Here is a 27,675-nt window from a genome sequence, read left to right on the forward strand (position 1 = left end):
GCATGATTTACTATTTTGAAGCTCCAATTAGCATAGGGCGGCCGTCCCCTTGGCCTAAGGAGAACATGCACATGATGTGTATTTGTTTCACATGTAAACTTCCTGCTAGTGCATTCCTCTTTACAATCTGTGGAACATGTTGATAAGAATTGAAGAATGTTGAATCACTTTCATCCCAAATTATTGAACAACTTATTTGTTGTATATGCACAAACATATATGCATGAAAAGTATAAGGGAAAATACCATCTTGTCATTGAACTGTCATTATTTGTCACCTTCTTCGGCCGACTCTAACTAATCACGTAATTAATCACTCTATAGTTGTTACACTGTCATAAAGTAATATAACTACTCATTTAATTACAACCTTATTGACGTAAATTTATAATTACTTAAAATAATAAGATAATACATGTTAGTTAGTGTAATTTATGAATAGTTAGTTATCATGCATTACTTTATGACAACTTAATCGTACTGTGCTAGATCAATTCAAACTTCACTCTATATATATAGTTCATGTCCCTGTGCTAATTACTACCACAAACATCGGAGCTTCTTAAGTTTATTAATTAGGAAGTTTGGAGAAAAAATATAAGAAAATGGGTGTTTCTAGTAAAATGATGGTGATGATATTTCTAGGAGTATTAGGGTTTGTAGGCCTTGCTGAGGCACAATTGAAGCTTGGTTACTATGCTCAAAGTTGCCCGAAAGCCGAGGCAATTGTGCAAGATTATGTGCATCAAAACATCCCACATGCTCAGTCTATGGCTGCTCCTCTTCTTCGAATGCAATTTCATGATTGCTTCGTTAGGGTTAGTCATAATCTTCTATAACTTGCTTGTTTTAATGTTCTTATTAGTTTTACTTAATGTATATCTTACTATGTGGTTGTTTTTATTTACTTTTTTTTTTTTTTTTTTATTTGATGATTTTACAGGGTTGTGATGGATCAGTGCTCTTGAATAAAACCGAAGTTGGAAACAATGATACAGAAAAAACCGCTAACCCAAATTTGACACTAAGAGGGTTTGGCTTCATTGATAGTGTTAAGAGCATTCTTGAAGAAGAATGTCCCGGTGTTGTGTCTTGTGCAGATATCATTGCTTTGGTTGCTAGAGATTCAGTTTGGACCGTTGTAAGTATAGACGACATTATTTAACACTTGCAATAATATACAACTACTCTATATGATCTTTGTTTGGATTTAATTTTTCACCTTGTTTTATATTTCGTGTCTCCTGATTTTATTTTTCACCTTATTTTATACTTAATTTCTCCTAAAATTTTCACTCTCCTTGTCAAGGACTAACATTTTCATTTTCGTATGTGTAATAATGTGTAACCATTCTGAAACAATTGTACTCCGTATCAACTTTACTAAGTACGTTTGTGATTTTTTTAGGGAGGTCCATGGTGGCCGGTAACAACTGGTCGACGAGACGGACGTATTTCAAACGCCAGTGAAGCACTGCAAGATATCCCACCACCATTTAGCAACTTCAGCTCACTCCAGACCAGTTTTGCTAGCAAGGGTCTTGATTTGAAAGACTTGGTCTTGCTTTCCGGTAAGCGTAACCATCAACCTATCATCTCAAACTTTGTCGTAGCTTAGCCTTTTGCTCATATTTTTTTTTTTGGAATATTTGGCCCACTTTTACCATATCATGTGCAATTAGTCACCACAAGTCAAGAATAGGTTGAAACTGAATTTTCAAAGACTAAATCGTATGCACGTTACTCCAATAACTCTGTAACAACTAATGAATCCAATATTATAAATCTTTAGTACATACTCTGTATAATATACAACGTATATATTTATAATTATCTATAATTTTAATAGTGTCGACCAATAATAACTTTGAAACTATAACCGCCTATTAAAAAGTGTCCATTCAAAATAAGTACATTATTTTAATTTTAAAAAATAAATAAATAGTAAGGATTAATATAATGTATATTCCCTTAAAAATGAATAATGATAGGTAATTATTTTTGCTGAACTACGCTACGTACCATATTTGCAGGTGCTCACACCATAGGAATAGCACATTGCTCATCATTCAACGAGCGATTATACAACTTCAGCGGACGAGGGTACGGGCAAGACCCATCACTCGACAGCGAGTACGCGGCCAACCTCAAGGCAAGAAAATGCAAAACACCAAGTGACAACACAAGCATTGCTGAAATGGACCCTGGAAGTCACAGGACATTCGACTTGAGCTACTACAAACTTCTCTTGAAAAGGCGAGGCCTATTCCAATCCGACGCCGCACTAACGAAATCGCTTACGACTCTATCGTACATCAAGGAGCTAGTTAATGGTCCATTGGAGGCTTTCTTTGCTGAGTTTGGTCAAGCCATGGTTAAGATGGGTGAGGTTCAAGTACTTACTGGGTCAGCTGGTGAAATAAGAAAACATTGTGCTTTTGTTAATTAGTGCTAAACAACCTTGTACAAGTGTACATCGTACAATTGGTTTTTAATTATTTTGTTAATTTATTTTATTTACGAATTGTTTAGAGTGGGAGTTATAATGTAATTCCTGTCGGAATAATTGAGGGAGCAATTGTGCTCTTTCATATGATTTCTATGTCAATTTTCCACTAGTTTATATATGATGATGATTTCGAATAATTAATAAAATGTGAACTTCGATTTTGTTTGTGTTAAATTGTTGTGAGTTTATATACCAACTTTGTGTTTTTTTTGTTGTTTGTTAATGTATAACATCTACTGTTAATATGTGTAATTATCAATTTACTTACGTTAATATACTAAGATTATACATTATGACACGGTAACATGATTGATTGATCGTTCATAAATGACCGTATATTTATTCTTGAAAAAAAAAAAAAAAAAAAAAAAACACTAAACTAAATAGGGTAAAAATAAATTAAAGTGTTACATAATACAGCTAAATAAAAATGTAGGAATTCTTTGTGATGCTTGTCACGGAAAATGCTTGGAATTCTTTGTGATGCTTTGTCACGGAGAATGCTTGGCTTCCTTTTTTTTTTTGGTGTTAAGAATCACAAGAGCGAGTGATGAGAATCGATCCTAGGATCACCTGAAATTGAAGGAAAACTTTAATCACTTGAGTTATCCCTCACTCTGAGATACCTGGACTTTCTAAGAATTTTCTACGCATTACTTTTTTGTATTTAATTGTCACGTTCTTAAATTTTAATTATCCAATAAGATAATTGCCCATTTGCCTAGCTCTTAGAGGTTAGAGGCTTAGAGCACTAATCCAACTTGACTACTTGAGATATAGACAGCCAAACAAGGCCCTCATTTGAACGGCCCCAAATTTATTTTCTAAAAAACAAAGGGTAAATTGGGCCTGATAGTTGTCTTGCGTGGGCCATTCCCAACTTGAACTCCAACTTTTTTTTTTATTTTTTATTTTTATTTAATGTACGAAGTAATAGACTAATAGGTACTGCATTTACTTGTGTAAGTCAACGTGTTCCAATAAGTCTAAGCTGCACCTTTGTGCACTTATTTTAGATGCAACATCAATCCACAAGCCCAATTTTAAACGCGCTTTATTAAAAAAAGCCCCAAACCAAAATGAGCCCACCCAAAAACTAAACATATTTTTAAAATACAGTCCACTTAACCCTCACTTTTAATAGCTATTATTTTTTAAATATAATTTTTTTTAAAAAAAGTCACTCTTAAATTTAAATTTCTGAAATTTATTACTCCTCTCTTTGATTTTCTCTCTCTAACAATCAAACACAGTCCACTCTCTCTCTTCAAAAATAATCATGAATATTTGAGATGAGATGAAAAATAAAACGGATTCTCCTCCCCCCCCTAAAAAAAAAGGCAATTTTATGTAAATTTCACTTAATTTTGTTTGAATTTATATGACTATCACTTAATTTTGTTTGAATATTGTTCGATACTCTGTTGTTCGAAATTTTTTATTGGAATTGTCAAAAAAAGATTAGTGAAATCAAACGAATACCATATGTTCACATTCTGAAATACATATGTTCATATTTTGAATTCTTATGTTCATATTTTGAATACTTATGTTCACTTTCTGAAATGCATATATTCACTTTCTAAATCCATATGTTCATATTTTTTATGTATATGTTCACCTTCTGAAATGCTTAATTATGTTCATACGCATTTAAAAATGAACCAATGCATATGTTCATATTTTGAATGCGTATGTTCATTTTCTAAAATGCATATGTTCATATTTTTAATACTTATATTGCGTATGTTTAATAATCAATTTATTTTTTATTTCTTCAATTTTCTTATGTTCATAATTAAAGGCCGCAAATTCAATTCATATGAATACATGTTCACAAACCTAATAAAATTGATCAAAATTCATTACAAAATCACCACAAAAAAATCGAAATTCATACACAGATCAAATTGATTGAAATTAAACTAAATACAATTACAATTGAATATGACCTTAAAAAAACCTAATTACAATCAACAAAACAAAACACTAACTTGGAATAAAACCAATTAAACCAAATTACAAATCAATAACATAAACTAACTTATATCAACAATCTCTTCAAGATTCCTATTAAATCCATCACGAATCAACGAAAATATAAAAAATGAAGGAGAGAGAAAATTTTAATAGAAGAAGATAATGTCGAACACGGTGGAGGAGAAAATTTCAACCAAAATTAAGAATTAAGTAAAGAATTTGAAAACAGAGAAAAAATTATGTGAAAATTAAGAAATAAGGAAAGAAATAAAATAGGAAGAAGATTGAAGGAAGGAGATGAAGTAATATATACCAATACTCCAGTAATACACAAGTACATAGTATATATGTGTGTTTGGTGTATAAAATAGGGTATTTGATGAGTGGTGCACCTACCTTAGATGCACAAGGGTGCATCTAAGAATATGCCAACGTTTTCTATTATTGGGCCTTATAAGTACCTTCTTGAGTTGGGCATGGTTTGTGGTTGAATGCAGGCCACACTAAAGCCCAGGGCAAAATTAGTTCAATCCAGCATCGCATTAGGGCATTGACTATGCATAGATATAAGTACCAGTATATAACTAGATCAAATCCCATGCAATAGATATACAATTTTTAAATAATTATGACAGTCAAATTTTAAAAACATTATTGAAAATAGAAAATGTTATATGTAGCACTAAGGGCTATGTATAAGAAGTTAAAAGAGAAAAGTATTAATGAAATATATTCATTAATTACACTGTTTTACACGTGATTTTGTAACGCATTCTTAAACTTATACCAAAAATGAAAAGATATTAAATGTTTATTTGTATCCCTAAGGGCTATGTATATCATTACCCAAAAAATATAAGACTCGATACTCCAATTATTCAAGTATGAAGTATATAACCACATATAATTATATAGCTAGTTTGTGGCCCGAGCGATGTCCCGGGTTATGTTTAAATATAAAATGAAAAAAAATTATTGAGTTTGAATAATATTTTCAAACCAATACCTTAAGTTAAATAATAAAATTGAAAAGGTAAAATTAGCTGGGGATAAAAAGAGTGATGTATTAGTATTTATTTTACAATTAAATAGGGAATTGCATATTTGCATATAATGCTTAAAAACTTTTAGAATCCTTAATGAAAAGTTACAATTCATATATGAATATTAATTAAGTAATAAAGTGACATTAATTATGGAATAGTGGTAATAAAAAGTTGGGAATTCCAAGGGACGTAATGGTTTAAATTTAATCCAAATATTAATGGGTAGTCATGTCATCATCTATGTGGCGTTATGTCATAAATATTATAATGACAAACTATGACACATGTCGTCAACATGTTAATCCCGTGGGTTTTAATAATATTATTATAGATAGTTATAATGAACCATATAATAATTTAAAAAGTTTAGTTTAGATTTATGTAAAGAAAATGTCATTATTTAGATACAATATTTCATTATGGTAAGAATACTTTTTTTTTTCTACGCAAATATTTTTGGGGGGAAAATTTTTAATATGACATTGCCAATTATTCCACTCAATTCGTATTTAGTAATATGTAATAGATAGATTTTCTAAACCATACAAGCATAATGAGTTGGCTTGCGTGTCGGACTATCAACCAGCTTTTTTTAATCTATTAGCAAATTTCTTTTTTTTAAAAAAAAAAAAAAATTTAATTAATCAATTAATGGGATCACTACATGAAATGTGGGTTAGGTCATGCTTGGGCCTCTTTTACAATAGTTTGACACAAGCCCAATATGCACAAACTATTTTTTTTTATCGTTTCAGCATGACTAGCTTGAGCACAAGGCTCACTAGCACATGTAATCGAGGATGTGCAAGTAACTGCCATCTTACGTGAACAATCTAAGTTAGGCAACCTATATTTGGTTTACGTTGATCTTATAGTTTGATTTGAGTGAAAATCAATTGATGCATGAATTCTATGGTATTAATCCAGTAATTCATACTCAAATACTCTGTAGTTGGTAATTTTGTTCATTAAGTCCATGTCTAATAAATAAATAAAAATTAAAAAATTAAAAAATAATTTTTTTTGAAAAAAATAACATCATGAATTTTGAATACTTACAATAATCTTATATTAGCACAATCTATGGCAAATGCTTGATCAGTTAGTTTGTTATTTATTAGTCATGCCTCATGCATGTAACGTTCCACAAGAATAAAGCATCATTATCTTCTACGATCACCTTCTTTATGTTACATTGACTAGATTTAGATGAATAAAGTTTGTTTAAAACAAAAAAGTTGAAAAAATCATCTCTCAAACTTCCATTTTCAATTCCTCTTTCTATAAATTTCTTTGCTAATCAACCATGAAAATTTATAAGTATATTTTATAGAAGAAATTTTTGGTAACATACAAAGCCTAAGAAATCTTTTTTAAAAGGTCTTTACAAACTCGAATAAGGGCACGAATACCTAGGCACTCAAACAAGGGTACGAAACCTATAAGGCTATTATACATTAGCCCACTTGGGTCACTAGTTTGTTAGTTTTTCATTTTTTTTTTAATTGTATATAAAAAGTGACGTGAGTTGGGGCTATTCATGGACTTAATATTGGTCATACCTATAATAAGCATGTTGCTTCTAAAAACTAATAAATATATTGGTAACAACTTATTGTGGTTTCTGTAAACAGAAAATTAGAAACAAAAAACGTGTTCACTTAATAAGGGTGCATTTACCTATCACAAGCATGCACGCATATGCTTTCGCCCATCCCCTATCTATAAAAAGGGTTGATCAATAATGCAAAACCAAATCTCCAAAAGATAAGTGAATATGGTGTTGAAAAAGAGTGTAAGTCTTATATTCATACTTACCTTTGTTGTGGTTTTAACCACCACACCTCAAACCACCTCGGCTGCTCGCTCCCTTGGTCCCGTATCAAGCATTATGCTTAATGAGATCGGTGTCGACAACGCCACTCCTCAAGCCTGCCGAGACGTAGATGATCATTGCAACTTCATTCACTGGTGTTGCGGAAGGTGTAATTGTGATTTTTTTGTTACTTGGAGATGTCAAGTTCCTCCGGATCCACAGGAACATTGTTGAACCATGTCCAACGTCACATTATTAGTCCAACGTCACATTATTAGTTCAACTTACACTATTAAATAATCTTCGGTCTATAATTAAGTAACATCATTTGTTGTATTGTTTTTAAATTTGAATAATGTTCAATTAAGTTACAGTTGTATGCTTCAAAGTAAAGATCACACCAAATCGGATAATTTCTTGCAAGGAAGTAAGTAGTAAAAGAATATGGCTACAAATATATTGCAATTGATGTTATCACTCATACAAAGATAAAATAATTAGCTATGCAATTATTAAGTATTTCTGAAGTAACATCAAGAGTGCATATATGATATACGAGTAAACTCTGCCCAAATAAATGTTGGCTAAACCATAATAATTTGTAATTTATACAAATTTTATGTACAACATTAGTAATAATAATATACTTGCACGCTAAATTAGAAACATCAAACACTTTTTGAGGACATTCTTATGGGAAGAAACTCAGAAATTCCAAAATATACAAATATATATAATCAAAGAAAGGCTCAACCAAAGCTCTGATTATTACTCAAAATTATTTGAGGTAGACATCAGAAACATGATGCCGATGGAAAAAAGATAACAAACTGTCGCGCTCATCACTGTCACAAAGTCTGATCTCAGCAGCTGCTGATGCCTTATAAGGATTATTGTAAAGCATGTCACAAATACCCTTTTGAATCACCTTGGTCACATTTTTCTTTGATGTTGAACATGAAACTTCGTCCTTTGATACCGTTGATTTTTTGGCATTCATACTTTGAGGCGTAGTAAGGAGCAATGATTCCAATGTTGGGGCTCTTAGCAAGAAATATTCTGCAAGTTCAATGTCTGAACTAGTTCCTCTGAAGTTGCACAATGTGGCAGTCCTTAGATAGGTAAAAATACAGTCGACAGGTTTGATATAAGGCTTTCGGAACTCCCAGATGAAGTTTTCCTCTTCTGAGACAGTCGAAAGCTACAAAATTGAACCAAATAAGTTATGATACAGCAGATATTATACAAAGGTGTTAAAAAAAATATGCAGGGGAGTATCGAAAAATTTAGGCCTTACTTCTATGGAAATCTTTTGTAAAGAAGGGCAACTGCAGTGCTTAAAAAAGCAGTAGACATCAGAGTTGAACAGTCCGAATAATGGGCTGTTAACAAGCTGTAGTTCCTGTAAATTTCTGAATGTCACCTGAAAGTCTTTGATCAAACTCGGCTGCAGATAAACAGGTACTAAATCGAGTTAGGCTAGAATCTAGAGGTGTTTCACGTGTTAGCTGTTTGTATTAGCCTGGTCTAAAATATCAAGGCGATATATGTTAATAAACGAAGAAAGAATCAAATTGTAAGGCAGTCTAACTGTACCACAAGGTGTCCAAAGTATAAGCTGAGAGATCTGACATGTGCAAGGTCTGACAAAATCTTCATAAACAAATAGAAAACTCCACCAAACTCATCGCCTCGAGTCCCAATAAATACCTCCTCCAAATTCACCATGTCTCCCACTCTACAAGCATCCAAGTGGCCTGCACTAATCAGCAAGGACCGGATGTTGGGGCCAGAAATCTCAAGAACCGAGGCATTATAACACTCGTAAACTGTCAGTCTTTTCAGACGTGTAGCAGACAGAATTCTGATCGAAGTCAGCGATCCACATTCCTTCAGAACCAGAACTTCAAGCAGTTTGCAGTTGCATAGCAGACTTTCAAGCATACTGTCAGTTACATGGACTTCTTTAAGGCAGAGAGTCTGAAGGCTGCCAAAACCGGCATATTCTTCTGGAAGGCCTAATATGCATCTGCTCAATTTCACAGTTATCAGTGTTTTGCTGTCATAAAGGAAGTCTGGCAACTCGAAGACCTCTCTCTTATTAATAACATGGGCGCTCGACAAGAAGTGGATGTAAATATGCCTGCAGAAATCAAAGTCAATCTCTTCAACACCCCTTGAAGTTGCAAATCTAATCCAACTTATTGCTTTTGACTTGTGTTCTTCATTTCTCGGGCTGAACAATAGCTTGAACTTGTCGATTTTCTCAGACTTGTTGATGCAGAGGATTCTGCTAAGGTTATCAGCAAACTGATTTGGACTCTGATGCTTGGCAAACTCTTCTACAAAGTCTAAGTTACTGGCATATTCAAGATGATCAGCAGAAATCTGTCTCCATCTTTTGGAAATCGAAGAAGCCGTGATAACGAATTTGGTTGGGATTAAAGAGAAAATAAGATGAAGAACAGCATCAGGCAGATCACTGATTAAATCCTTAGCTTCCTCCTCCATTTTGGTGGGTTGTGTTTGACTTTTGAGAGAGAGCAAAATTCAAATTTACTTGCATTTTCTTAGCATATTATAGCACTTGTATAAGTTAAAGCACATTGGATTACAAATTGTTTTTCAGGAATCTTACAAAGGTTGGCTGATTGTCCATGAAGCTATGATTTCATTAGCTGATGAATGATGAATAATATAAAATTTGCAAGGAAAAGGTCATCATATAATATGATAAAATAATCTGACCAAAAATTGATTTATTAAAGACAAGGACAAATCTCCTTAATTAAAGATGTTTAATGTCAACTAGGCAGGGGGAAGATGAGCTACCCAATAAACTAGCAATAATTTGTCCCATCAAACAATCTAAAGATAGAGATATGAAACGTCTAGTTTGGGACCTTGTGGAGTTGTGGGCTTATATAAGAAAGAGAACATGCCTTAAGCATGGCAATGGGTCCGAGCCATGAATTTATTGATGGAACGGACCCCAACAGTCGTGCCATACACCATATATATACACTCTACGGCTAGTCCTATATGTTATCTTGAGTGTTTGTCACTTGTCTTAAATAACAAGTACGAAGTAATATTTATGCAAAATCAGTAATGGACCGTCTATCATGCTCACAGTGTTCCATGTCAGTGTTTACAAACATGACCTAGGGACACAAGACATAGCCCATTAGATGGACCTGGTGCCATGCCGTGTTGGTACAAACCACTCAGTATTAAAAAATCGCACCCAGGTACAAAGTATTAAGGGTTATATCTTATATGCTTTTTATAGTCTGGGCAAAAATGAAGTGCATGCACACCCGTTTTTCACAAATTCTTTTTTACTGTTTATTCGGTGCATCTAATTTTGTTTCGTGATCCTACACACAAAGGTCTCCTACACTTTCTTTATTTTTTTTTTTTTTTTTTTTTATTATAATAACATAAGGAGTATTACATGTATAGAACTATAGAAGACCATTTCAATTTATGACTCATTTAAGAGAATATATAAGTCCTTACATCTTATAATACCATAATATATAGTCCATGAAAATCTAGTTAACCTTAGTGCAACATCACAAATATAGTATGAGGTATGAGCTGCACACCTCATGAGTATGACCTTGTCCAAAAATTCGCCAATTATCGTGTAACTTATTTTAATTTTTGAGGCCAATTATATCCAACCAACAACTTTTATTGGCTACCAACAGTTACCTTATTTCTTTATTTATATTTTTATTGTTGACTCTATTTCTTTTTCCTTTTAACTAGTAAATAAATCAATGGAGTTAGCCGAATGAACTTAAATAATAAAATGTCAACAGTTCTTCCAAAAAAAAAAAAAATTAAAAACTATTACGCCGTTGCCGAGGATCGAACCCGGGTCACCCGCGTGACAGGCGGGAATACTTATCACTATACTACAACGACTTGTGATGTTTGTAAATTAGGTCTCAGTTTATAGTAATCAAAATCACTACAATTTTTTGCTTTTTATAAGTAAGACCTTGTCCATAAATACATATGAAGGCTTATATATTTTTTTTATTAGCAAGGTTGATTGTTTGTTAGCACGTTTTTTCCCAGGTTTGCTTTTAATAGTCATAATGAAGTGGAAAAGGCTTTGAGGTCTAACAAAAATATGTGTTTACAGGAGTTAAAAGTTTGGGTTACAAAATGAACGATAACAAGTTATAGGATAGGGCAAAGAGAAACTAGCTAGTACCTCTTCCTGTTTAAATTACTTGACATGCTTCCTTTATAAATTGAGGAATCGGAATCCTATCTCTTGCAAGTTGACCACCGTCGGTGATTATTCACTTTAAAGTGGGAGAAGTCGTGATTAGTTGTAAAAAGTGTTAAAGGTCAAAGTGTGTAATTTGACATAAGGAATATCTCAATAGTACTAAAAAATAACTTCGCCGTTGCCGGGGATCGAACCGGGTCACCTGCATGACAGGCGGGAATACTTACCACTATACTACAACGACTTTGGTAGACTTGTTAGAGATATTAAAATAATTGTTTATTCAATGGTGCTAAAAAAAGGATCTTGGTCTTGGATGAAAAATTCTTTTCCATGCTGACCATGCATGTGAACAATTAATGTGCAATTGGTTTTTTTAAGTGTCATTTTCTTCTTGATTTCCAAAAAAAAAAAAAAAAAAAAAAAAGAAAAAAAGTGTCATTTTCTTCTACTCTCCGATAATAGCTCTCTTGTTGAACCAGTTTAAACAAAGTTCTTTTGCTGAACCAATTTTAAACAAACTTAAGCATTCATGCAACTGCTAAGCAACAAAATTTGCAATTTTTAGATTAAGTAATCAATGATTTCAAATGAATAGTATTAAGTTGCAAAACATTATACCTTTCACATTTCCCAAGTTTTTTTGGAATTTTCCTCATAATGTGCCAAATACACCGACGATGCCTAGTTGAGGGCATTACCTCCTCTAAGGGCTTCCTCATTGTCGTTGCGTGGTCTGTAAGAATCGCAAGAGGTGCTTGGTTATTCATACAAGATAACTACTCCTGAAATACCCAAGAAAATGTGTCACAGTCCTCGTAACCAATGCACGTCCCAACAAGATAGATTGTACATGGTGGTTTACCCCTACGAAGTTCACAAATGGTAATTCATACGCATTTGTTAAATAGGTAGCATCAAAGCATACCACATCACCAAATTCCACATACGCTGCCCGACTTTGCGCATCAACCCAAAGAACATCTTTCAGCCTACCTTGTTCATCTAAGCGTTGTGCATGATAAAAATTCTGGTTCCCTTCTTTCATTTTTTTGAAAAAAGACATCATAGCTACTGAATCCCCCCCCCAAGCATTTTCATTCTTCTTGCCTTGTACACCTCATGCTCCAGGTCTTTCACCGTGAAGTGAAGGTTATCTGGTCCTTCTACTTCGGTCGCCATGCAACCATGAATTTGCGAAACTTGCACACCTTGTTCAAAAAAGGTAAGCAACTTCCTCCTTGCTGTTGACGTAAATTTCTTCATTCGATATACTCCTTAACAAGCTTGGCCTTTCTTGGTGTTGATAAGTGCAAATGTTCCAACACCACTTTCTTTATCACCCACCCCCCCGATGGATTAGCCCCTGCATATATCTTTGCATGACACTCACATTTTTTTGATTTCCGCTTTCGTTGCCTTAATTGGTCCACATATGATCCCCCCTACTACTCCTCCCGTGCCTGACACCTCCATAGCTTTAGCCCTCTTCTTTGCTTCCCTCATCGCCCTCATATCTGGCCTACCCCAGCATTCACATCTCCATGTTGTAGCAATTCGGTTTCTTCCCTCGCCCTTTGAATACACACCTTGTGCCCTTGTCACTCCAAAACCTTGTTGCTCAGCATATTCTTTGTAGTACGTCTCTACATCTTGCCAATTCTTAAAAATCATTCCCACTTTTGGGGGTTCTACATACGTAACCACGCTCACGTGATTACTACCCACGCCAGTCTCTGTTGTCTCGACTGTTTTGATTGGCGTTCGATTTTTAACACCAATCGAATCAGGAGACCCGGGGGTCTTAGGTGTGTTTTGGGCATCATGGTTTGGCACAGCTCCCTGATCACATATTCTTGAAGGATCAATGTCAGGTTCATCACCACACCCAAGTTCACTAACCCTTACATTTACGTTAAAAGCTTCACTGCCATCATCCAAAATAGTAACCATTTCAATTCACAACAACCAGATGTTACCCCTGCATATTGTTTGTAAAATTGTAAGTAAATCACGCTATTAGTCTTTCTAACTATGCTGATTAGCTACTTTAGCTACATTATTACTGATATTTTGTTTGCTCAAATAAATAAATCTATTACTAGCTAAATCATTCACTAATTTTGTCCTTTTAAATCTTAATTATTCCCATAATCATACACACAAATTATATCCATCAAATTGACCATTATGTATATCCACCTTCTAATATGAAGGTGATAAGCGTGTAAAGTATTGTCAACTTCTCAAAATGCACTGTACAACTACTACACTATCAATCTACAAGTTCTCACTCAATAATTTTTTTTTTTTTGGGTTTAACACGTCCATTATTTTTAATGACTTTGACCTACAATGTAACATTGTTTTATTTCGAAATTCACATCAAATACCTTTTAATTCCAATATGCTACCGAATTACATCTATTGCAACAACAACTCCCATGTTCTATGCACAGATCTATTCTAATACTTAAATCATCTTAGCCAAATCAAATAGCAATCGTCCTAAATTCCATTTGAACATTCAAGTTCATTATACCTACAGACCATACATAATGTCACATGGATAATGTCATCATATCACCAAAGAGACTTAATCTATTATATACCAATACAGACCATACATATTATGCTCACAAACCGCTCATACCACTGTTTCATGACAAATATACACCCTGCACTAAAAACTTGCTTAGATTTACTATGATACCTCTTACAATTAACTAACCTGTGAATAGAAGAAGCATTCACTAACGATCTTTGAAGGGCCCCAAATAAAATTAAAGAAAAAGGGTAAGTTGGGCCTGATAGTTGTTGGACAAAGTGAACCAAGTTGTGTTAGGTAGTTGCGGTCTTGCGTTGATCCATTCCCAACTTGAACTCCAACCTTTTGTTTTTTAATAACAGCCATTGACTACTTGTGTAAGACTTTTTCTATATTTGGGGCCTTATAAGTACCTTCTTGAGTTGGGCATGGTTTGGGGTGGAATGTAGGCCACACTAAGGCCCAGGGCAAATTAGCTCAATCCAGCACCACGTTGGGGCATGACCCGTGCATAGATATTGGCCCTGTTTGGTAGTTAGCTTATTGGGGGTATATTAGCTTATTTGACTAACTTTAGCTGATTGACTAGTCAAACAAGCTAATACAAGTGTTTGGTAGTAAGCTTATTGAAAGAGCTTATTCCACTAAATAAGCTCTTTTTGAAAAAGCTCATTTTATGAGCTTTTTCTATTAGCTTATTCATTAATTATTGTGAAATGACACTTATAACCTCATTTAATTTAAAATTCTATCTAAACTACCTACCCCACAATTAGCTTATTGGTCATTTCACATACTCAATCACCTTTAAGCTATCAGCTATTTACCAAACACTTTTATATAATCAGTTAATACAATAAGTTAGTCAAATCAGTTAATAAAATCAGCTAGTCAAAATCAGCTAACTCAATCAGCTTCAGCTTTCAGCCTTCAGTTTTCTCCCAAATAGGGCCATTATTTTCAAAAACACACAAGCATAATGAGTGCTTGTGTGTCAGACTACACACAACCATCTATTTTTAATCGATTAGCAAATTAACAAAAAAAAGTATTAATGGGATCACTTACATGAAGGCCATGCTTGGGCCTCTTTTACAATAGTTTGACACGAGCCCAACATACACAATTATTTTTTGATCGTTTCAAGCATGACTAGCTTGAGCACAAGGCTCACTAGCACATGTAATCGATGATGTGCAATAAGTAGCCAAGTAGCTAGCATCCCACGTTAACAATCCAAGTTAGGCAAGGCCTTCAATCCTTCACCCTATATTTGGTTTAAATTGATCTTGTACTTTGATTTAAGTAAAAGTCAACTCGCATGAATTCTATGGTATTAGCCCAGTCCATACTCTGTCAGTCTGTTGTAGTAAGTAATTTTGTTCATTAAGCCCATGCCTAATAACAAAATTAAAAAATAACATCATGATTTTAGAATAATTAGATTTTTTTTTAAAAAAAAAAAAAAAGGAAAGATACAAGAAGTTAGGCTAGTCTTCTCTCAAGACTGTAACTCAACCTATATGAAGTAATAAAAAAAAGAAAATTTACTATCTAAAAAAGGATCAATATCTTGGTGCGTATGCATGAAATGACCTAAAGAAGCAACATAAGTTGCTGCTCTATCGCCCTCTCTATAGATATGCCTGGACTCGACGGAAAAGAAAAGACGAAGGAGCTCCTAATATCTTCCAGCAGTAACTGAATCTTCCACGGGCACTGAGCTTTACCCTGCAAAATATTAATTATAAGTAAGTTATCCCCTTCAATAAAAATATGAGGAAAACTGTGGGACCGGGAAAGAAGAAGGCCATTGCGAAGGGCAGTAGCCTCAGCAATAAGAGGCGTACTTGTGCCAATATTATAAGACTGGCTACAAATATGATTACCGAAGTGGTCTCTGATAACCACACCTGCAGCACCTGAGCCACCACGCACCGAGCCATCAAAATTTATCTTAACAACACCATGATGAGGAGGAGACCAGAAAATCCGAATGGTCCGAGGATTAGCATAAGAAGGAGAAGGAGTTAACTGATTATCCATAGAATCCAAACAAGAGCGCAACTTCCATTCGTGAAAGATTTTTTGGGCACGGGATAAAATAGCCATAGAAGAGAAATTCATGTTCTGAAACAATTGTGTTTCTGGTTTTCCAAATACTCCACATAGAAGTAATAATTTTAATCACAGAAAAAGTAAAATTCCCACGTAAAATCCTGAAAAGATGATAAAAATTATTATCAAGAGGAACATGGCCTAGCCAATTAGTAGTAGGGTTAGCAGTCCAAAAACGTTTTGTAAACAAACATGAAAGGAATATATGATCCTGGGTTTCAACATGTAAATTACATAAAGGACATGTACTGGGAACGTCCAACTGGTGATGAGCAAGATTTGCTCTATTAGGAAGAGACTTATGAAGAAGTTGCCAAACAAAAATTTTCAATTTTGGAGAGATATCTAATTTCCAAATCCAAGCAAATTCTCACTTAGTGTGGGAAGATATATTATGGGCTAACCAAGTAGCAGATTTTACAGTAAAATCGCCAGTATTAGACAAACCCCAGCAAGGTTCATCTTGGATAGACGAGGAAGGAAGAGGGATGCCTTGAATAATCTGGACTAAATTATTAGGAACAAGAAGAGACAGGGCCGTAACATCCTACTCATTAGAGTCCGTAATAAATTCATCCACAGTAAGATCTAGAGTGTGGATATCTGAAATATCTAAATTTAACATAGTAATAATATTTTCAGAAGAACACCAATTATCCAATTAGAAAAGAACACTAGTGTCATTACCAATTTTCCAACGAAGTCCCTTAAGAAGAAGAGGGCGGATTTGGAGAATCTTTCTCCAAATCCTAAAGTCCTTTGGCTGAGGCCTATACTCAAAGAAGGTTTGTTTAGTGAGATACTAAGCGGTAACCGAACGTACCCAAAGATTATTTGGGTCTGAGATTATTTTCCACCCTAACTTGGCTAAAAAAGCCGAATTCACAGCTTCAGTCTTACGCAAGCCTAAACCACCATAACTTTTGGGCTGACAAATTTTATCCCAAGAAATCATGGGGATTCCATTTTTTGTGGGGACTGTTTCCAAAAAAATAATTCTAATAATCTAATCCAATGAGATAGTAATACTTTTAGGAAGGCGGGTTGTGGACATTGAAAAAGAAGGTAAAGCTTCCAAATTACTCTGTATGAGAACAGTCTTCCCAGCTTTGGATACTGTATTAGAAGACCAGTTGTTCAATTTCTGTTATGCTTTAGTTACTAAATGCTGGAAATTTTGTTTCGTAAAAGATCGGATTGTAAATAAAACGCCCAAATATCTACCCAAAAAAGACTTTAGAGTCATATGAAAATAACTAGCCAAATTTCTTTTTTTTTTAGGAAGGGACTAATTTAGAAAAAAAAAAAAAAACAATAGAGGACTTGTGAAAATTTATCAGTTGACCAGACATGGCCGAAAATTCATTAAGTATGTTTGGATGTGAAAACAAGACGCTGGAGTAGCACGGCAAAATAATAACGTGTCGTCTGCATATAAGAGGCAAGGGATAATAGGAGCAGATGAGGCAATTTTAAAACCTATACCAGATTTTCGATCTAAAGAATCCGAAAGAAGCTTCTTCGAGAGAACTTCCATACATATAAAAAATAAGACTGGTGATAAAGGATCTCCTTGGCGTAATCCTTTGGAAGGGATAATCATATTAATAGTACTGTTATTCATTATTGGAGAATAGGAGACGGAGGTAACACATCCCTTTATCGAACGGATCCAAGTATCGTTAAAACCAAAAGCCGATAGAGTTGCCCAAAGGAAATCACATTCAACTTTATCATAAGCCTTTTCCATATCTAATTTAAGTGCCAACCAACTTGTTTTATTTTTTGACATTAAAAATATTCAGTATATCTTGAATAGCCGTATCTGGGGAAAAAGCATTTTGGTAAGGACTTATGATCTTCTTTAAAAAAGGCTTTAAACAATTAACCAGAATTTTTGAAATTCCTTTATATAATGTCGCACATAAACTAATAGGTCGAAATTGACTAGCCTTAGTCGGATTATCAATTTTCGGAATAAGAGAAATGAGCGTGTGATTAAGTTGGCGTTGCATAATACCATTATAAAAGAACCCCCGTACAGCTTTGCAAACATCAATTCCTATGATAGGCCAGTAATGTTGAAAAAATTCGGGTCCAAACCCATCAAAACCAGGAGCTTTATAAGGGCACATATCAAAGAAAGCATCTTTAATTTCATCATCAGAAAAAGGGTTGGTTAATGCATCATTATCTGAGAGAGAGATAACAGGGTGAACCCATGGTATAGAAATAGGTCTTGAGTAATTATAATCTGATTTAAAACGTTTGGAAAATTCATCAAAAAACAATTGAGTAATTTCTGTAGGATAATCAACCCAAACATCTACATCATCCTTTTTTAATTTAAAGATTTGAGATCGATGTTTTCAATATTTCATCGTGTCATGGAAATATCGAGAATTTCTATCTCCTTGAGTTAACCAAGATTTACGAGCTAGTTTCCCCCAATATTTCTTGCCAAACAACAGTAATTTTTCCCTTTGCTTTAGGAGACGCAGTAAATGCTGTTTAATGTGCACATTAAAGGGAAAAGCTTGTAGCTGTTCCTCTACATTCTTTAGTTTTTCCTGATTAGTGGCCAATTTTGACTGAATATTACCATATTTTTTAAAATTTCAATGCTTGAGATCAGTTTTAATCCGAGTTGATTTATGAGTTATGCAAAAGAACCTGGAACTAGTTAATCTATGTGCCCAATTCTTTGAGACTAATCATAAGCCTCAAAATTCGGAGTCCAAACATTTTGAAAACGAAAAGATGATATCTTTTTCAAACCTCCATTTTGAAGATATAGACAAATTGGGCTATGATCAGAACATGTGAAAGATTCATAAGATAAAGCTGCATGAGGATATTGCAGTGCCCAACTTTAGCTAGTTAGGCATCTGTCTAAACGTTCATACACTAAATGTGTATGAATCTGTTTTTTCCAAGAAAAGGCCATAACAATAGGACGAATGTCAACGACTTGCGTAATCTGTACAAAACGTTGCAATTTTTAACACCTACGAGGTAAAGGCAAAACACCTCCTTTCTTGTCTGCCAAACACAATAACTCATTATAATCACCTATTATCCACCAAGGAAGGGAACAAGATTGAACAAGCTGGGAAAACGGGTTCCAAAAACCCATCTTTTGATTTTCTTGGGCCGGGGCATAAATACCAAATAATTCAAAAACAAAATTTGAAGGGTTATCAGTAATACGAAGATGGGCTAACCGATGAGAAAAACTAATATTATATACAGTAATACATTTGGTATTCAACAAATCCACATTCCTCCACAGTGGCCATTCGGGTTAATAAAATGGATTTCATCGAAGGCTAAAGTTCGTGATAATCTCCGACTTGTTACTATAGAAACCATGGTTTCATTAACAAATAAAATATCCGGATTAAATTTTTTCCGAATAAAAATAAGTTCACTAATAGCTTGGGACTTCTTAGCCCCACATATATTCCAACTCATTATTCATGAACTATTCACTGAACAAGACGACAAAAAAAATACTGAACTTTCAAATTTTCAACAAGAACGTCGCAATTGTATCCAAAATACATGGTCAGTGGCCTTGAAAGGCTAGCCTGATAGCTTACATTACAGCAATAAGTACAGAAAGTATAGTGAATAAAATCCATCAGAGCATGCATACAACCAACCAAAAAGAGATAGCCAAAGTAAGGACTGCAATGGAGTACAGTGTAATATGCATAAAAGAGGCCAACTAAAATAGGCCAAAATAAAAGAAGTTGTGAAAACAAACTAAGCAAACTGACTAAGAAAGCAAAGCACCAACTCCTAAGCCAAAGTATACAACAAACTAGATAAAGAAAGCTGGGTGGAACTTGGCATTGTGAATATAACAAAACCTGAAGTAGCTCCCTACACGTGGGAAGATAGTAGTAAACCAAAGGCAACGTACAAAGTCTCATAAAAGCATCCAATCAGGCTAATCTGCATATAAAAACAAAAGATATAAAAGCTCACAAAATCTGAATAATAACTGAAGGTAAAAAAAGAAAAGAGTCTGAAAGATTATCCCAAGAAATGTCATGGGTGCTCCAAGAGCACAGGGTGCTCCAAGAAATCCTCATTGTTATTAAATTCAATAAGATACCATTCATTACCCATAGCAAGGACTGAAATATCACCTTTTAAAGCCCAGATTTTTCTAATTTGACCTTCTATAACTCTAAGAGGGATAACATCACCAAAGATCTTACCAACCAAACAGTTAGACTCCATTACCCTAGAGACCTCATCATTGGACAAGGTGTGATTATCAACTTTCCATCCGCTGAAAACTCTGTTAAGGGTGACTTGGGAGGGTCACCCTTAGAGATGATTACCTCCAACAACCTGCTGGTGTGGGGGTGAGGTAGTACCTCCAACTCCAGAACTAGGGTCGACATGTCCTTGATAGTCTGGTTAGAGCACACGGTTGGAATGACTAACAGGAAAGGATAGGATGAGACTGCAGAAGCATAGCTAGAAGGAGGGATGGATATTTGAGAGAATTGACAACTAAACAAGCAGAGAAAGATTAAGCAAAAGATGGTACGAATGGAAGAGAAGCACCCAAGACTAGACCTATATATAGAAGAGCTAAGAAAGGGCGGGAAACTCAAATAAACTGACCTCAGACTAAACCCGAAACAGTAAAAAAGGACAGAGAGCCATGAAATCCAATGACACCTCAACCAAGAGTAAGTAACATAAGCATTAAAAAATGACAAGTGTTGTAAAACCATGCATAAATAAATTAAGCAAGGGTAAATACAAAAGGAGAGGCATGAACTAAAGATGATTAAGGTAAGAAGATGACACCTAAGAAGTAACAACATAAAAGGGACATAAGGGAAAGAAAGCTCATACCAAAACATGCAAAAAAGAGCAATTATCAAATTAATAGGCCAATTAAAATAAACAAGACTTGTAAACATAAAACAACAGAGTAGATGGTTTAGAGCAAACATAATATCAAATACATAAAAAATTAACCAAGAAAGAACATTAGTATGAAAAAGGGACACGTAGCAATCAAGAAAAATAAAAAAACATTAAAAAAAAAGACTGAGAGAGAAGACTTCCTGAAAATCTCACCTACTCCAGCATTATACGTAGATTGAACCTTAATATCCTGCTTTCTGTACTCGGATATCCACTTCCACCTTCTCCCCTACTTCCACCTTTTTCAAGAAATAACACTGACGTATGATGATGGATATACATACCATCGTATAACGCTCTCAAATTATCAGACTCAAGCAAGCAATGACCTGACCAGACTAGTCCAAGTCAGTTTCCTCCACAAACCACCCTCTAAATCCACCAAACTGTCCAACTCTAGGGTATATGTAATTTTTTTTTGCTCCTTCATCACCTAACATTAGAAGGTACACTAGATAACCGTTATCAACCTCCTCACGCTGAACATAAAATGAACAATGCGAACCATCTACCAACAATGTGTAAATGGCTGGAACAGCTTTCATGGAATGTAGATCAACATCAAATGCTAATTTCTCACCCAATGAACAATCTGACACTAGCTTAGTCTTATGATCCAAAATCAGATGCTCCACGATAGAATGAGTATGTATTGCACAACCCCTAATTGGACAAGAGTAGAGCGCCTGTTTTCCCTATAACAAGAAAAAAAAAAAAAAGGAAGAGTAAAAATTTTGGTGAGGGAAATGTAGGAGAAAAGAAGATAAACTAATTGTGAAAATAAACTAAAGAGATACTGTAGTGGGAAGAAAAAGGTCATCCGAAAAAAAACTTAAATCTGAATAATAACTGAAGGTAAAAAAAAGTAAAGGGTCTGAAAGATTATCCCAAGAAATGTCATGGGTGCTCCAAGAGCACAGGGTGCTCCAAGAAATCCTCATTGTTATTAAATTCAATAAGATACCATTCATTACCCATAGCAAGGACTGAAATATCACCTTTTAAAGCCCAGATTTTTCTAATTTGACCTTCTATAACTCTAAGAGGGATAACATCACCAAAGATCTTACCAACCAAACAGTTAGACTCCATTACCCTAGAGACCTCATCATTGGACAAGGTGTGATTATCAACTTTCCATCCGCTGAAAACTCTGTTAAGGGTGACTTGGGAGGGTCACCCTTAGAGATGGTTACCTCCAACAACCTGCTGGTGTGGGGGTGAGGCAGTACCTCCAACTCCAGAACTAGGGTCGACATGTCCCTGATAGTCTGGTTAGAGCACACGGTTGGAATGACTAACAGGAAAGGATAGGATGAGACTGCAGAAGCATAGCTAGAAGGAGGGATGGATATTTGAGAGAATTGACAACTAAACAAGCAGAGAAAGATTAAGCAAAAGATGGTACGAATGGAAGAGAAGCACCCAAGACTAGACCTATATATAGAAGAGCTAAGAAAGGGCGGGAAACTCAAATAAACTGACCTCAGACTAAACCCGAAACAGTAAAAAAGGACAGAGAGCCATGAAATCCAATGACACCTCAACCAAGAGTAAGTAACATAAGCATTAAAAAATGACAAGTGTTGTAAAACCATGCATAAATAAATTAAGCAAGGGTAAATACAAAAGGAGAGGCATGAAATAAAGATGATTAAGGTAAGAAGATGACACCTAAGAAGTAACAACATAAAAGGGACATAAGGGAAAGAAAGCTCATCGGAGAGACATCGGATACCCGTACCCGTACCTGTCTTACTTCTCTCGAAGGAAGTGAGACATCTCTATCATCATCATCTCCGAAACCCCCGTCTGCCCCCTCCGTCTGCACCCCCTCCTGAAATCGAGGGGAGCTTCTTGCTCTGGTCGGCGGCTGCCCGGGCTGTTGCGATTGTATCCCATCTCTTCCTCTTCCTCTAGCTCTTCTTCTTCCTCTTCCCCTAGTGGACTTAATACATTACATTAAATCAAATAACATTCAAATAACAAAGCTACAACTAACATATCTAATACTCCCTATAATGTTCTAATAGATATGTAAAGAGTTAACAAGAAAACAAGTGATAATATTTTCTTACAGTATATAGGTTTTAAGAATTTTCTAATAAATATTTGCAAATAACATAGATGAGGATTGTGATTGACAATGTCAGTAGAGCATTTGTGGTCTTAGAAATTTTCTGATAATAATATATTAATGACAAACAGAGATGAGGATTTGGGTTTTCTAATTAGATTAGGAAGAAAAAGGTACTCTGTAGTTGAAAAGAGGGAAGGGGTTGGAGTGGTTAGACACTTAGACCATGCCATGATGTCTTTTTTCCTTCCCTAAAGGAGAGGACCCTTGTCTTTTTCCTTTTCCCCTTACTTTGGGTATTGTACTGTTGCCCTACAAATTCACAATATAAGACATATCTCTAACTCCTCTAAGTTTGTAGAAATTACTGTGTTCTTTGGGACAGAGAGACATATAGAGAGGTTGGGTCTCTTTCTAAACTTCTCCATTATTTTTTCAGTATATATTATTCAATTTTCATCTCATGACATTATTGAATCATATTATATACTAGAATCATGGACCGTAATACATATATATGCTCTGGAATTTGACATGAAAGAATGAACAAGTAAATGTACAAACAAACACAAGTTCAAATAGCAAGTATGGAAAATGATACATATCAACTATAACAAATGATAAACATCAACTAGGAAGTAATCTCAAGCCATTAATTGAGCTGAAATTTTCTATACAAAAATTTCATGGTTAATTAGTGATTTAGTATCACTTTATCATTTTCTATGCTGATTTGGTTTTGTTTTTGCCCTCAGATGATTACAGCAACACAATTGTGCTACGTGAAGAACTGACATCATCCAATCCATTAATTATAAGGTAGTTCTTGTAATCACTCTTATGCATTGGTACCTGTACAGTTTATTATATGCTATCAGTTGTCTTAGCGCTATAAAATACACTTTCTTAGCTTTGCAAGTTATTGTAAAAGATCGTCTAATAGATGTTGTCCTAATTTATTTGTGTGAGATTAATATTTCTAATGATCATAATTTTCTCTTTCTCATAGACTTATTGTTAATCTTATCTATTCCAATGTATCCTCCACTTGTGCTAGGTTTGGGAAAAGCCAAATAACTTTTGGCTTCTTTTATTTCATTTAAATTTTACAAATTGCTTTTAAAAGGTGTAACCATTTATGAGGTTTTTTAGTGTTCTTTTCTGATTTGGATAATTCATAGAAATGATACCCACGGTCATGGTACCATCTGAGCTTGAAACTGTTTTCAAGCATAAGCGGTCAAACTAAGTAGTGAAGCTTTGTTGCTGCAAACCTTTTTTTTCTAGAATTGTAGTATAAATCAATGTAAAGCTCACCTTAAGCCATCTGAAGAGTGGATTATTACCTCTGTTTCGTCTTCAGAGTGAACAAGATTGTCATCTCCTAGCACCTGGGGCTGTCGCGGTGGTATCCCATCTCTTCCTCTTCCCCTTCCCCTAGTAGAAGTAAACTGAAAACATAACATTAAAAATAGTCAAAGTACTTGAAACTTAACAAGTGATAATATTTTCTTAAAGTATATAAGTGGAAATACACAATCAAACATTATCAGAAGAGTGGATTATTACCTCTGTTTCTTCTTCAGCGTGAACAGCATTGTCATCTCCTAGCACCTGGGGCTGTCGCGGTGGTATCCCATCTCTTCCTCCTCCCCTTCCCCTAGTAGAAGTAGACTGAAAACATAACATTAAAAATAGTCAAAGTACTTGAAACTTAACAAGTGATAATATTTTCTTAAAGTATATAAGTGGAAATACACAATCAAACATTATCAGAAGAGTGGATTATTACCTCTGTTTCTTCTTCAGCGTGAACAGCATTGTCATCTCCTAGCACCTGGGGCTGTCGCGGTGGTATCCCATCTCTTCCTCTTCCCCTTCCCCTAGTAGAAGTAAACTGAAAACATAACATTAAAAATAGTCAAAGTACTTGAAACTTAACAAGTGATAATATTTTCTTAAAGTATATAAGTGGAAATACACAATCAAACATTATCAGAAGAGTGGATTATTACCTCTGTTTCGTCTTCAGAGTGAACAAGATTGTCATCTCCTAGCACCTGGGGCTGTCGCGGTGGTATCCCATCTCTTCCTCTTCCCCTTCCCCTAGTAGAAGTAAACTGAAAACATAACATTAAAAATAGTCAAAGTACTTGAAACTTAACAAGTGATAATATTTTCTTAAAGTATATAAGTGGAAATACACAATCAAACATTATCAGAAGAGTGGATTATTACCTCTGTTTCTTCTTCAGCGTGAACAGCATTGTCATCTCCTAGCACCTGGGGCTGTCGCGGTGGTATCCCATCTCTTCCTCCTCCCCTTCCCCTAGTAGAAGTAGACTGAAAACATAACATTAAAAATAGTCAAAGTACTTGAAACTTAACAAGTGATAATATTTTCTTAAAGTATATAAGTGGAAATACACAATCAAACATTATCAGAAGAGTGGATTATTACCTCTGTTTCTTCTTCAGCGTGAACAGCATTGTCATCTCCTAGCACCTGGGGCTGTCGCGGTGGTATCCCATCTCTTCCTCTTCCCCTTCCCCTAGTAGAAGTAAAATGAAAACATAACATTAAAAATAGTCAAAGTACTTGAAACTTAGCAAGTGATAATATTTTCTTAAAGTATATAAGTGGAAATACACAATCAAACATTATCAGAAGAGTGGATTATTACCTCTGTTTCTTCTTCAGCGTGAACAGCATTGTCATCTCCTAGCACCTAGGGCTGTCGCGGTGGTATCCCATCTCTTCCTCTTCCTCTTCCCCTTCCCCTGGTAGAAGTAGACTGAAAACATAACATTAAAAATAGTCAAAGTACTTGAAACTTAACAAGTGATAATATTTTCTTAAAGTATATAAGTGGAAATACACAATCAAACATTATCAGAAGAGTGGATTATTACCTCTGTTTCTTCTTCAGCGTGAACAGCATTGTCATCTCCTAGCACCTGGGGCTGTCGCGGTGGTATCCCATCTCTTCCTCTTCCCCTTCCCCTAGTAGAAGTAAACTGAAAACATAACATTAAAAATAGTCAAAGTACTTGAAACTTAACAAGTGATAATATTTTCTTAAAGTATATAAGTGGAAATACACAATCAAACATTATCAGAAGAGTGGATTATTACCTCTGTTTCTTCTTCAGCGTGAACAGCATTGTCATCTCTTAGCACCTGGGGCTGTCGCAGTGGTATCCCATCTCTTCCTCTTCCCCTTCCCCTTCCCCTTCCCCTGGTAGAAGTAAACTGAAAACATAACATTAAAAATAGTCAAAGTACTTGAAACTTAACAAGTGATAATATTTTCTTAAAGTATATAAGTGGAAATACACAATCAAACATTATCAGAAGAGTGGATTATTACCTCTGTTTCTTCTCTAGAGCGAACAAGATCATCATCTCCTAGCACCCGGGGCTGTCGCGGTGGTATCCCATCTCTTCCTCTTCCCCTTCCGCTAGTAGAAGTAGACTGAAAACGTAACATTAAAAATAGTCAAAGTACTTAAAACTTAACAAGTGATAATATTTTCTTAAAGTATATAAGTGGAAATACAAAATCAAACATTATAAGAAGAGTAGATTATTACCTCTGTTTCTTCATCAAAATTGTCAAAATTGTCATCTCCGGAGTGAAAAGAATGGCCATCTCCTTGCACATTATCCTGAAATCCAGCATTATAGAAACGTAAGTTCGAAAAAAAGGAAAAAAGAAAAAAAAAAACAGGAAAAACGTACAGTACTTCCTTTTCCTTTTCATATACTACCTGTCTCCATTGTACATTCCGTTTCTCACATTTCTTATAGATAGTCAGATACCAAGGAAAACAATCAAATACTGTGGACCCATGAACAATCAAGAGGGTTTAATAACCAACCCACTGTAGCCACCATCCATACCCCACCATTAGGCTACCATTTCATTCAAACACCAACACCCAAACCTAACCATAACTGCTACCAGTTGTAACCCACCATTGGAATGTAGGAAGGAGACGAAGGTGGTGGTGGCAGTTTGTTGGGGGTTCAACTGGGTGTGTTTAAGGTAGTGGGATTGGTAAAAACAAAAATGAGGGTAGATAATTATTATTACCTCTGTGTTTTGATATTGTTGACCCTGACCTGTAGGCCCTCCTTGCTGACCAGAAGCTTGCCTCCTCCTCCTCTTTAGTCGTTGGCAGCTTCTCACATTTGCAATGTCATTCAGTCGATACTGCTGCTCCTTCTGGAGTCGTACAACTCGATAAGATGAGTTGAGTTCTTGTAAGAGGGTGTTACACACCTCTTCCTTGGACTCTGCTACATTTGCATACCTTGCATTAAACTGAGGCAGTGACTTTCGTCTGGCTCTGCTCCCTTCCATACTCAA

The 27,675-nt window shown here is 35.0% G+C and overlaps 3 protein-coding genes, 2 long non-coding RNA genes and 1 other non-coding gene across 6 annotated transcripts; 1 reads left to right on the forward strand and 5 right to left on the reverse strand.

Moving 5' to 3' along the window:
* The first annotated feature begins 476 nt into the window (after positions 1 to 476).
* Positions 477 to 2,683, forward strand: LOC145579463 (peroxidase 3-like). The gene is made up of 4 exons (XM_081636711.1): positions 477 to 818; positions 944 to 1,141; positions 1,409 to 1,571; positions 2,034 to 2,683. The coding sequence occupies exons 1-4, from the start codon at positions 606 to 608 to the stop codon at positions 2,447 to 2,449; spliced, it is 990 nt and encodes a 329-aa protein (XP_081492837.1). The 5' UTR covers positions 477 to 605; the 3' UTR covers positions 2,450 to 2,683.
* A 5,331-nt stretch (positions 2,684 to 8,014) lies between these two features.
* On the reverse strand, positions 8,015 to 9,916 carry LOC145579464 (F-box/LRR-repeat protein At3g26922-like). Its single transcript, XM_081636712.1, has 3 exons — positions 8,948 to 9,916; positions 8,649 to 8,798; positions 8,015 to 8,552 (listed from the first exon to the last, which is right to left on the reverse strand). The coding sequence occupies exons 1-3, from the start codon at positions 9,860 to 9,862 to the stop codon at positions 8,130 to 8,132; spliced, it is 1,488 nt and encodes a 495-aa protein (XP_081492838.1). The 5' UTR covers positions 9,863 to 9,916; the 3' UTR covers positions 8,015 to 8,129.
* Positions 9,917 to 11,215: 1,299 nt separating this feature from the next.
* Positions 11,216 to 11,287, reverse strand: TRNAD-GUC (transfer RNA aspartic acid (anticodon GUC)). Its single transcript has one exon. It is a non-coding gene; the product is annotated as a tRNA-Asp (tRNA).
* Positions 11,288 to 19,899: 8,612 nt separating this feature from the next.
* Positions 19,900 to 21,923, reverse strand: LOC145579465 (uncharacterized). Its single transcript, XR_014099150.1, has 2 exons — positions 21,379 to 21,923; positions 19,900 to 20,229 (listed from the first exon to the last, which is right to left on the reverse strand). It is a non-coding gene; the product is annotated as an uncharacterized LOC145579465 (long non-coding RNA).
* A 1,057-nt stretch (positions 21,924 to 22,980) lies between these two features.
* Positions 22,981 to 27,675, reverse strand: LOC145578255 (uncharacterized). Its single transcript, XM_081635609.1, has 8 exons — positions 27,400 to 27,675; positions 26,897 to 26,971; positions 25,541 to 25,645; positions 25,318 to 25,422; positions 25,095 to 25,199; positions 24,872 to 24,976; positions 24,620 to 24,753; positions 22,981 to 23,173 (listed from the first exon to the last, which is right to left on the reverse strand). The coding sequence occupies exons 1-8, from the start codon at positions 27,667 to 27,669 to the stop codon at positions 22,981 to 22,983; spliced, it is 1,092 nt and encodes a 363-aa protein (XP_081491735.1). The 5' UTR covers positions 27,670 to 27,675.
* On the reverse strand, positions 25,987 to 26,535 carry LOC145579466 (uncharacterized). Its single transcript, XR_014099151.1, has 3 exons — positions 26,439 to 26,535; positions 26,216 to 26,320; positions 25,987 to 26,097 (listed from the first exon to the last, which is right to left on the reverse strand). It is a non-coding gene; the product is annotated as an uncharacterized LOC145579466 (long non-coding RNA).

This window comes from Chenopodium album, chromosome 14 (assembly GCF_948465745.1).
Source record: "Chenopodium album chromosome 14, dcCheAlbu1.1, whole genome shotgun sequence".
In the NCBI taxonomy this organism is placed as follows: Eukaryota; Viridiplantae; Streptophyta; class Magnoliopsida; order Caryophyllales; family Amaranthaceae; genus Chenopodium; species Chenopodium album.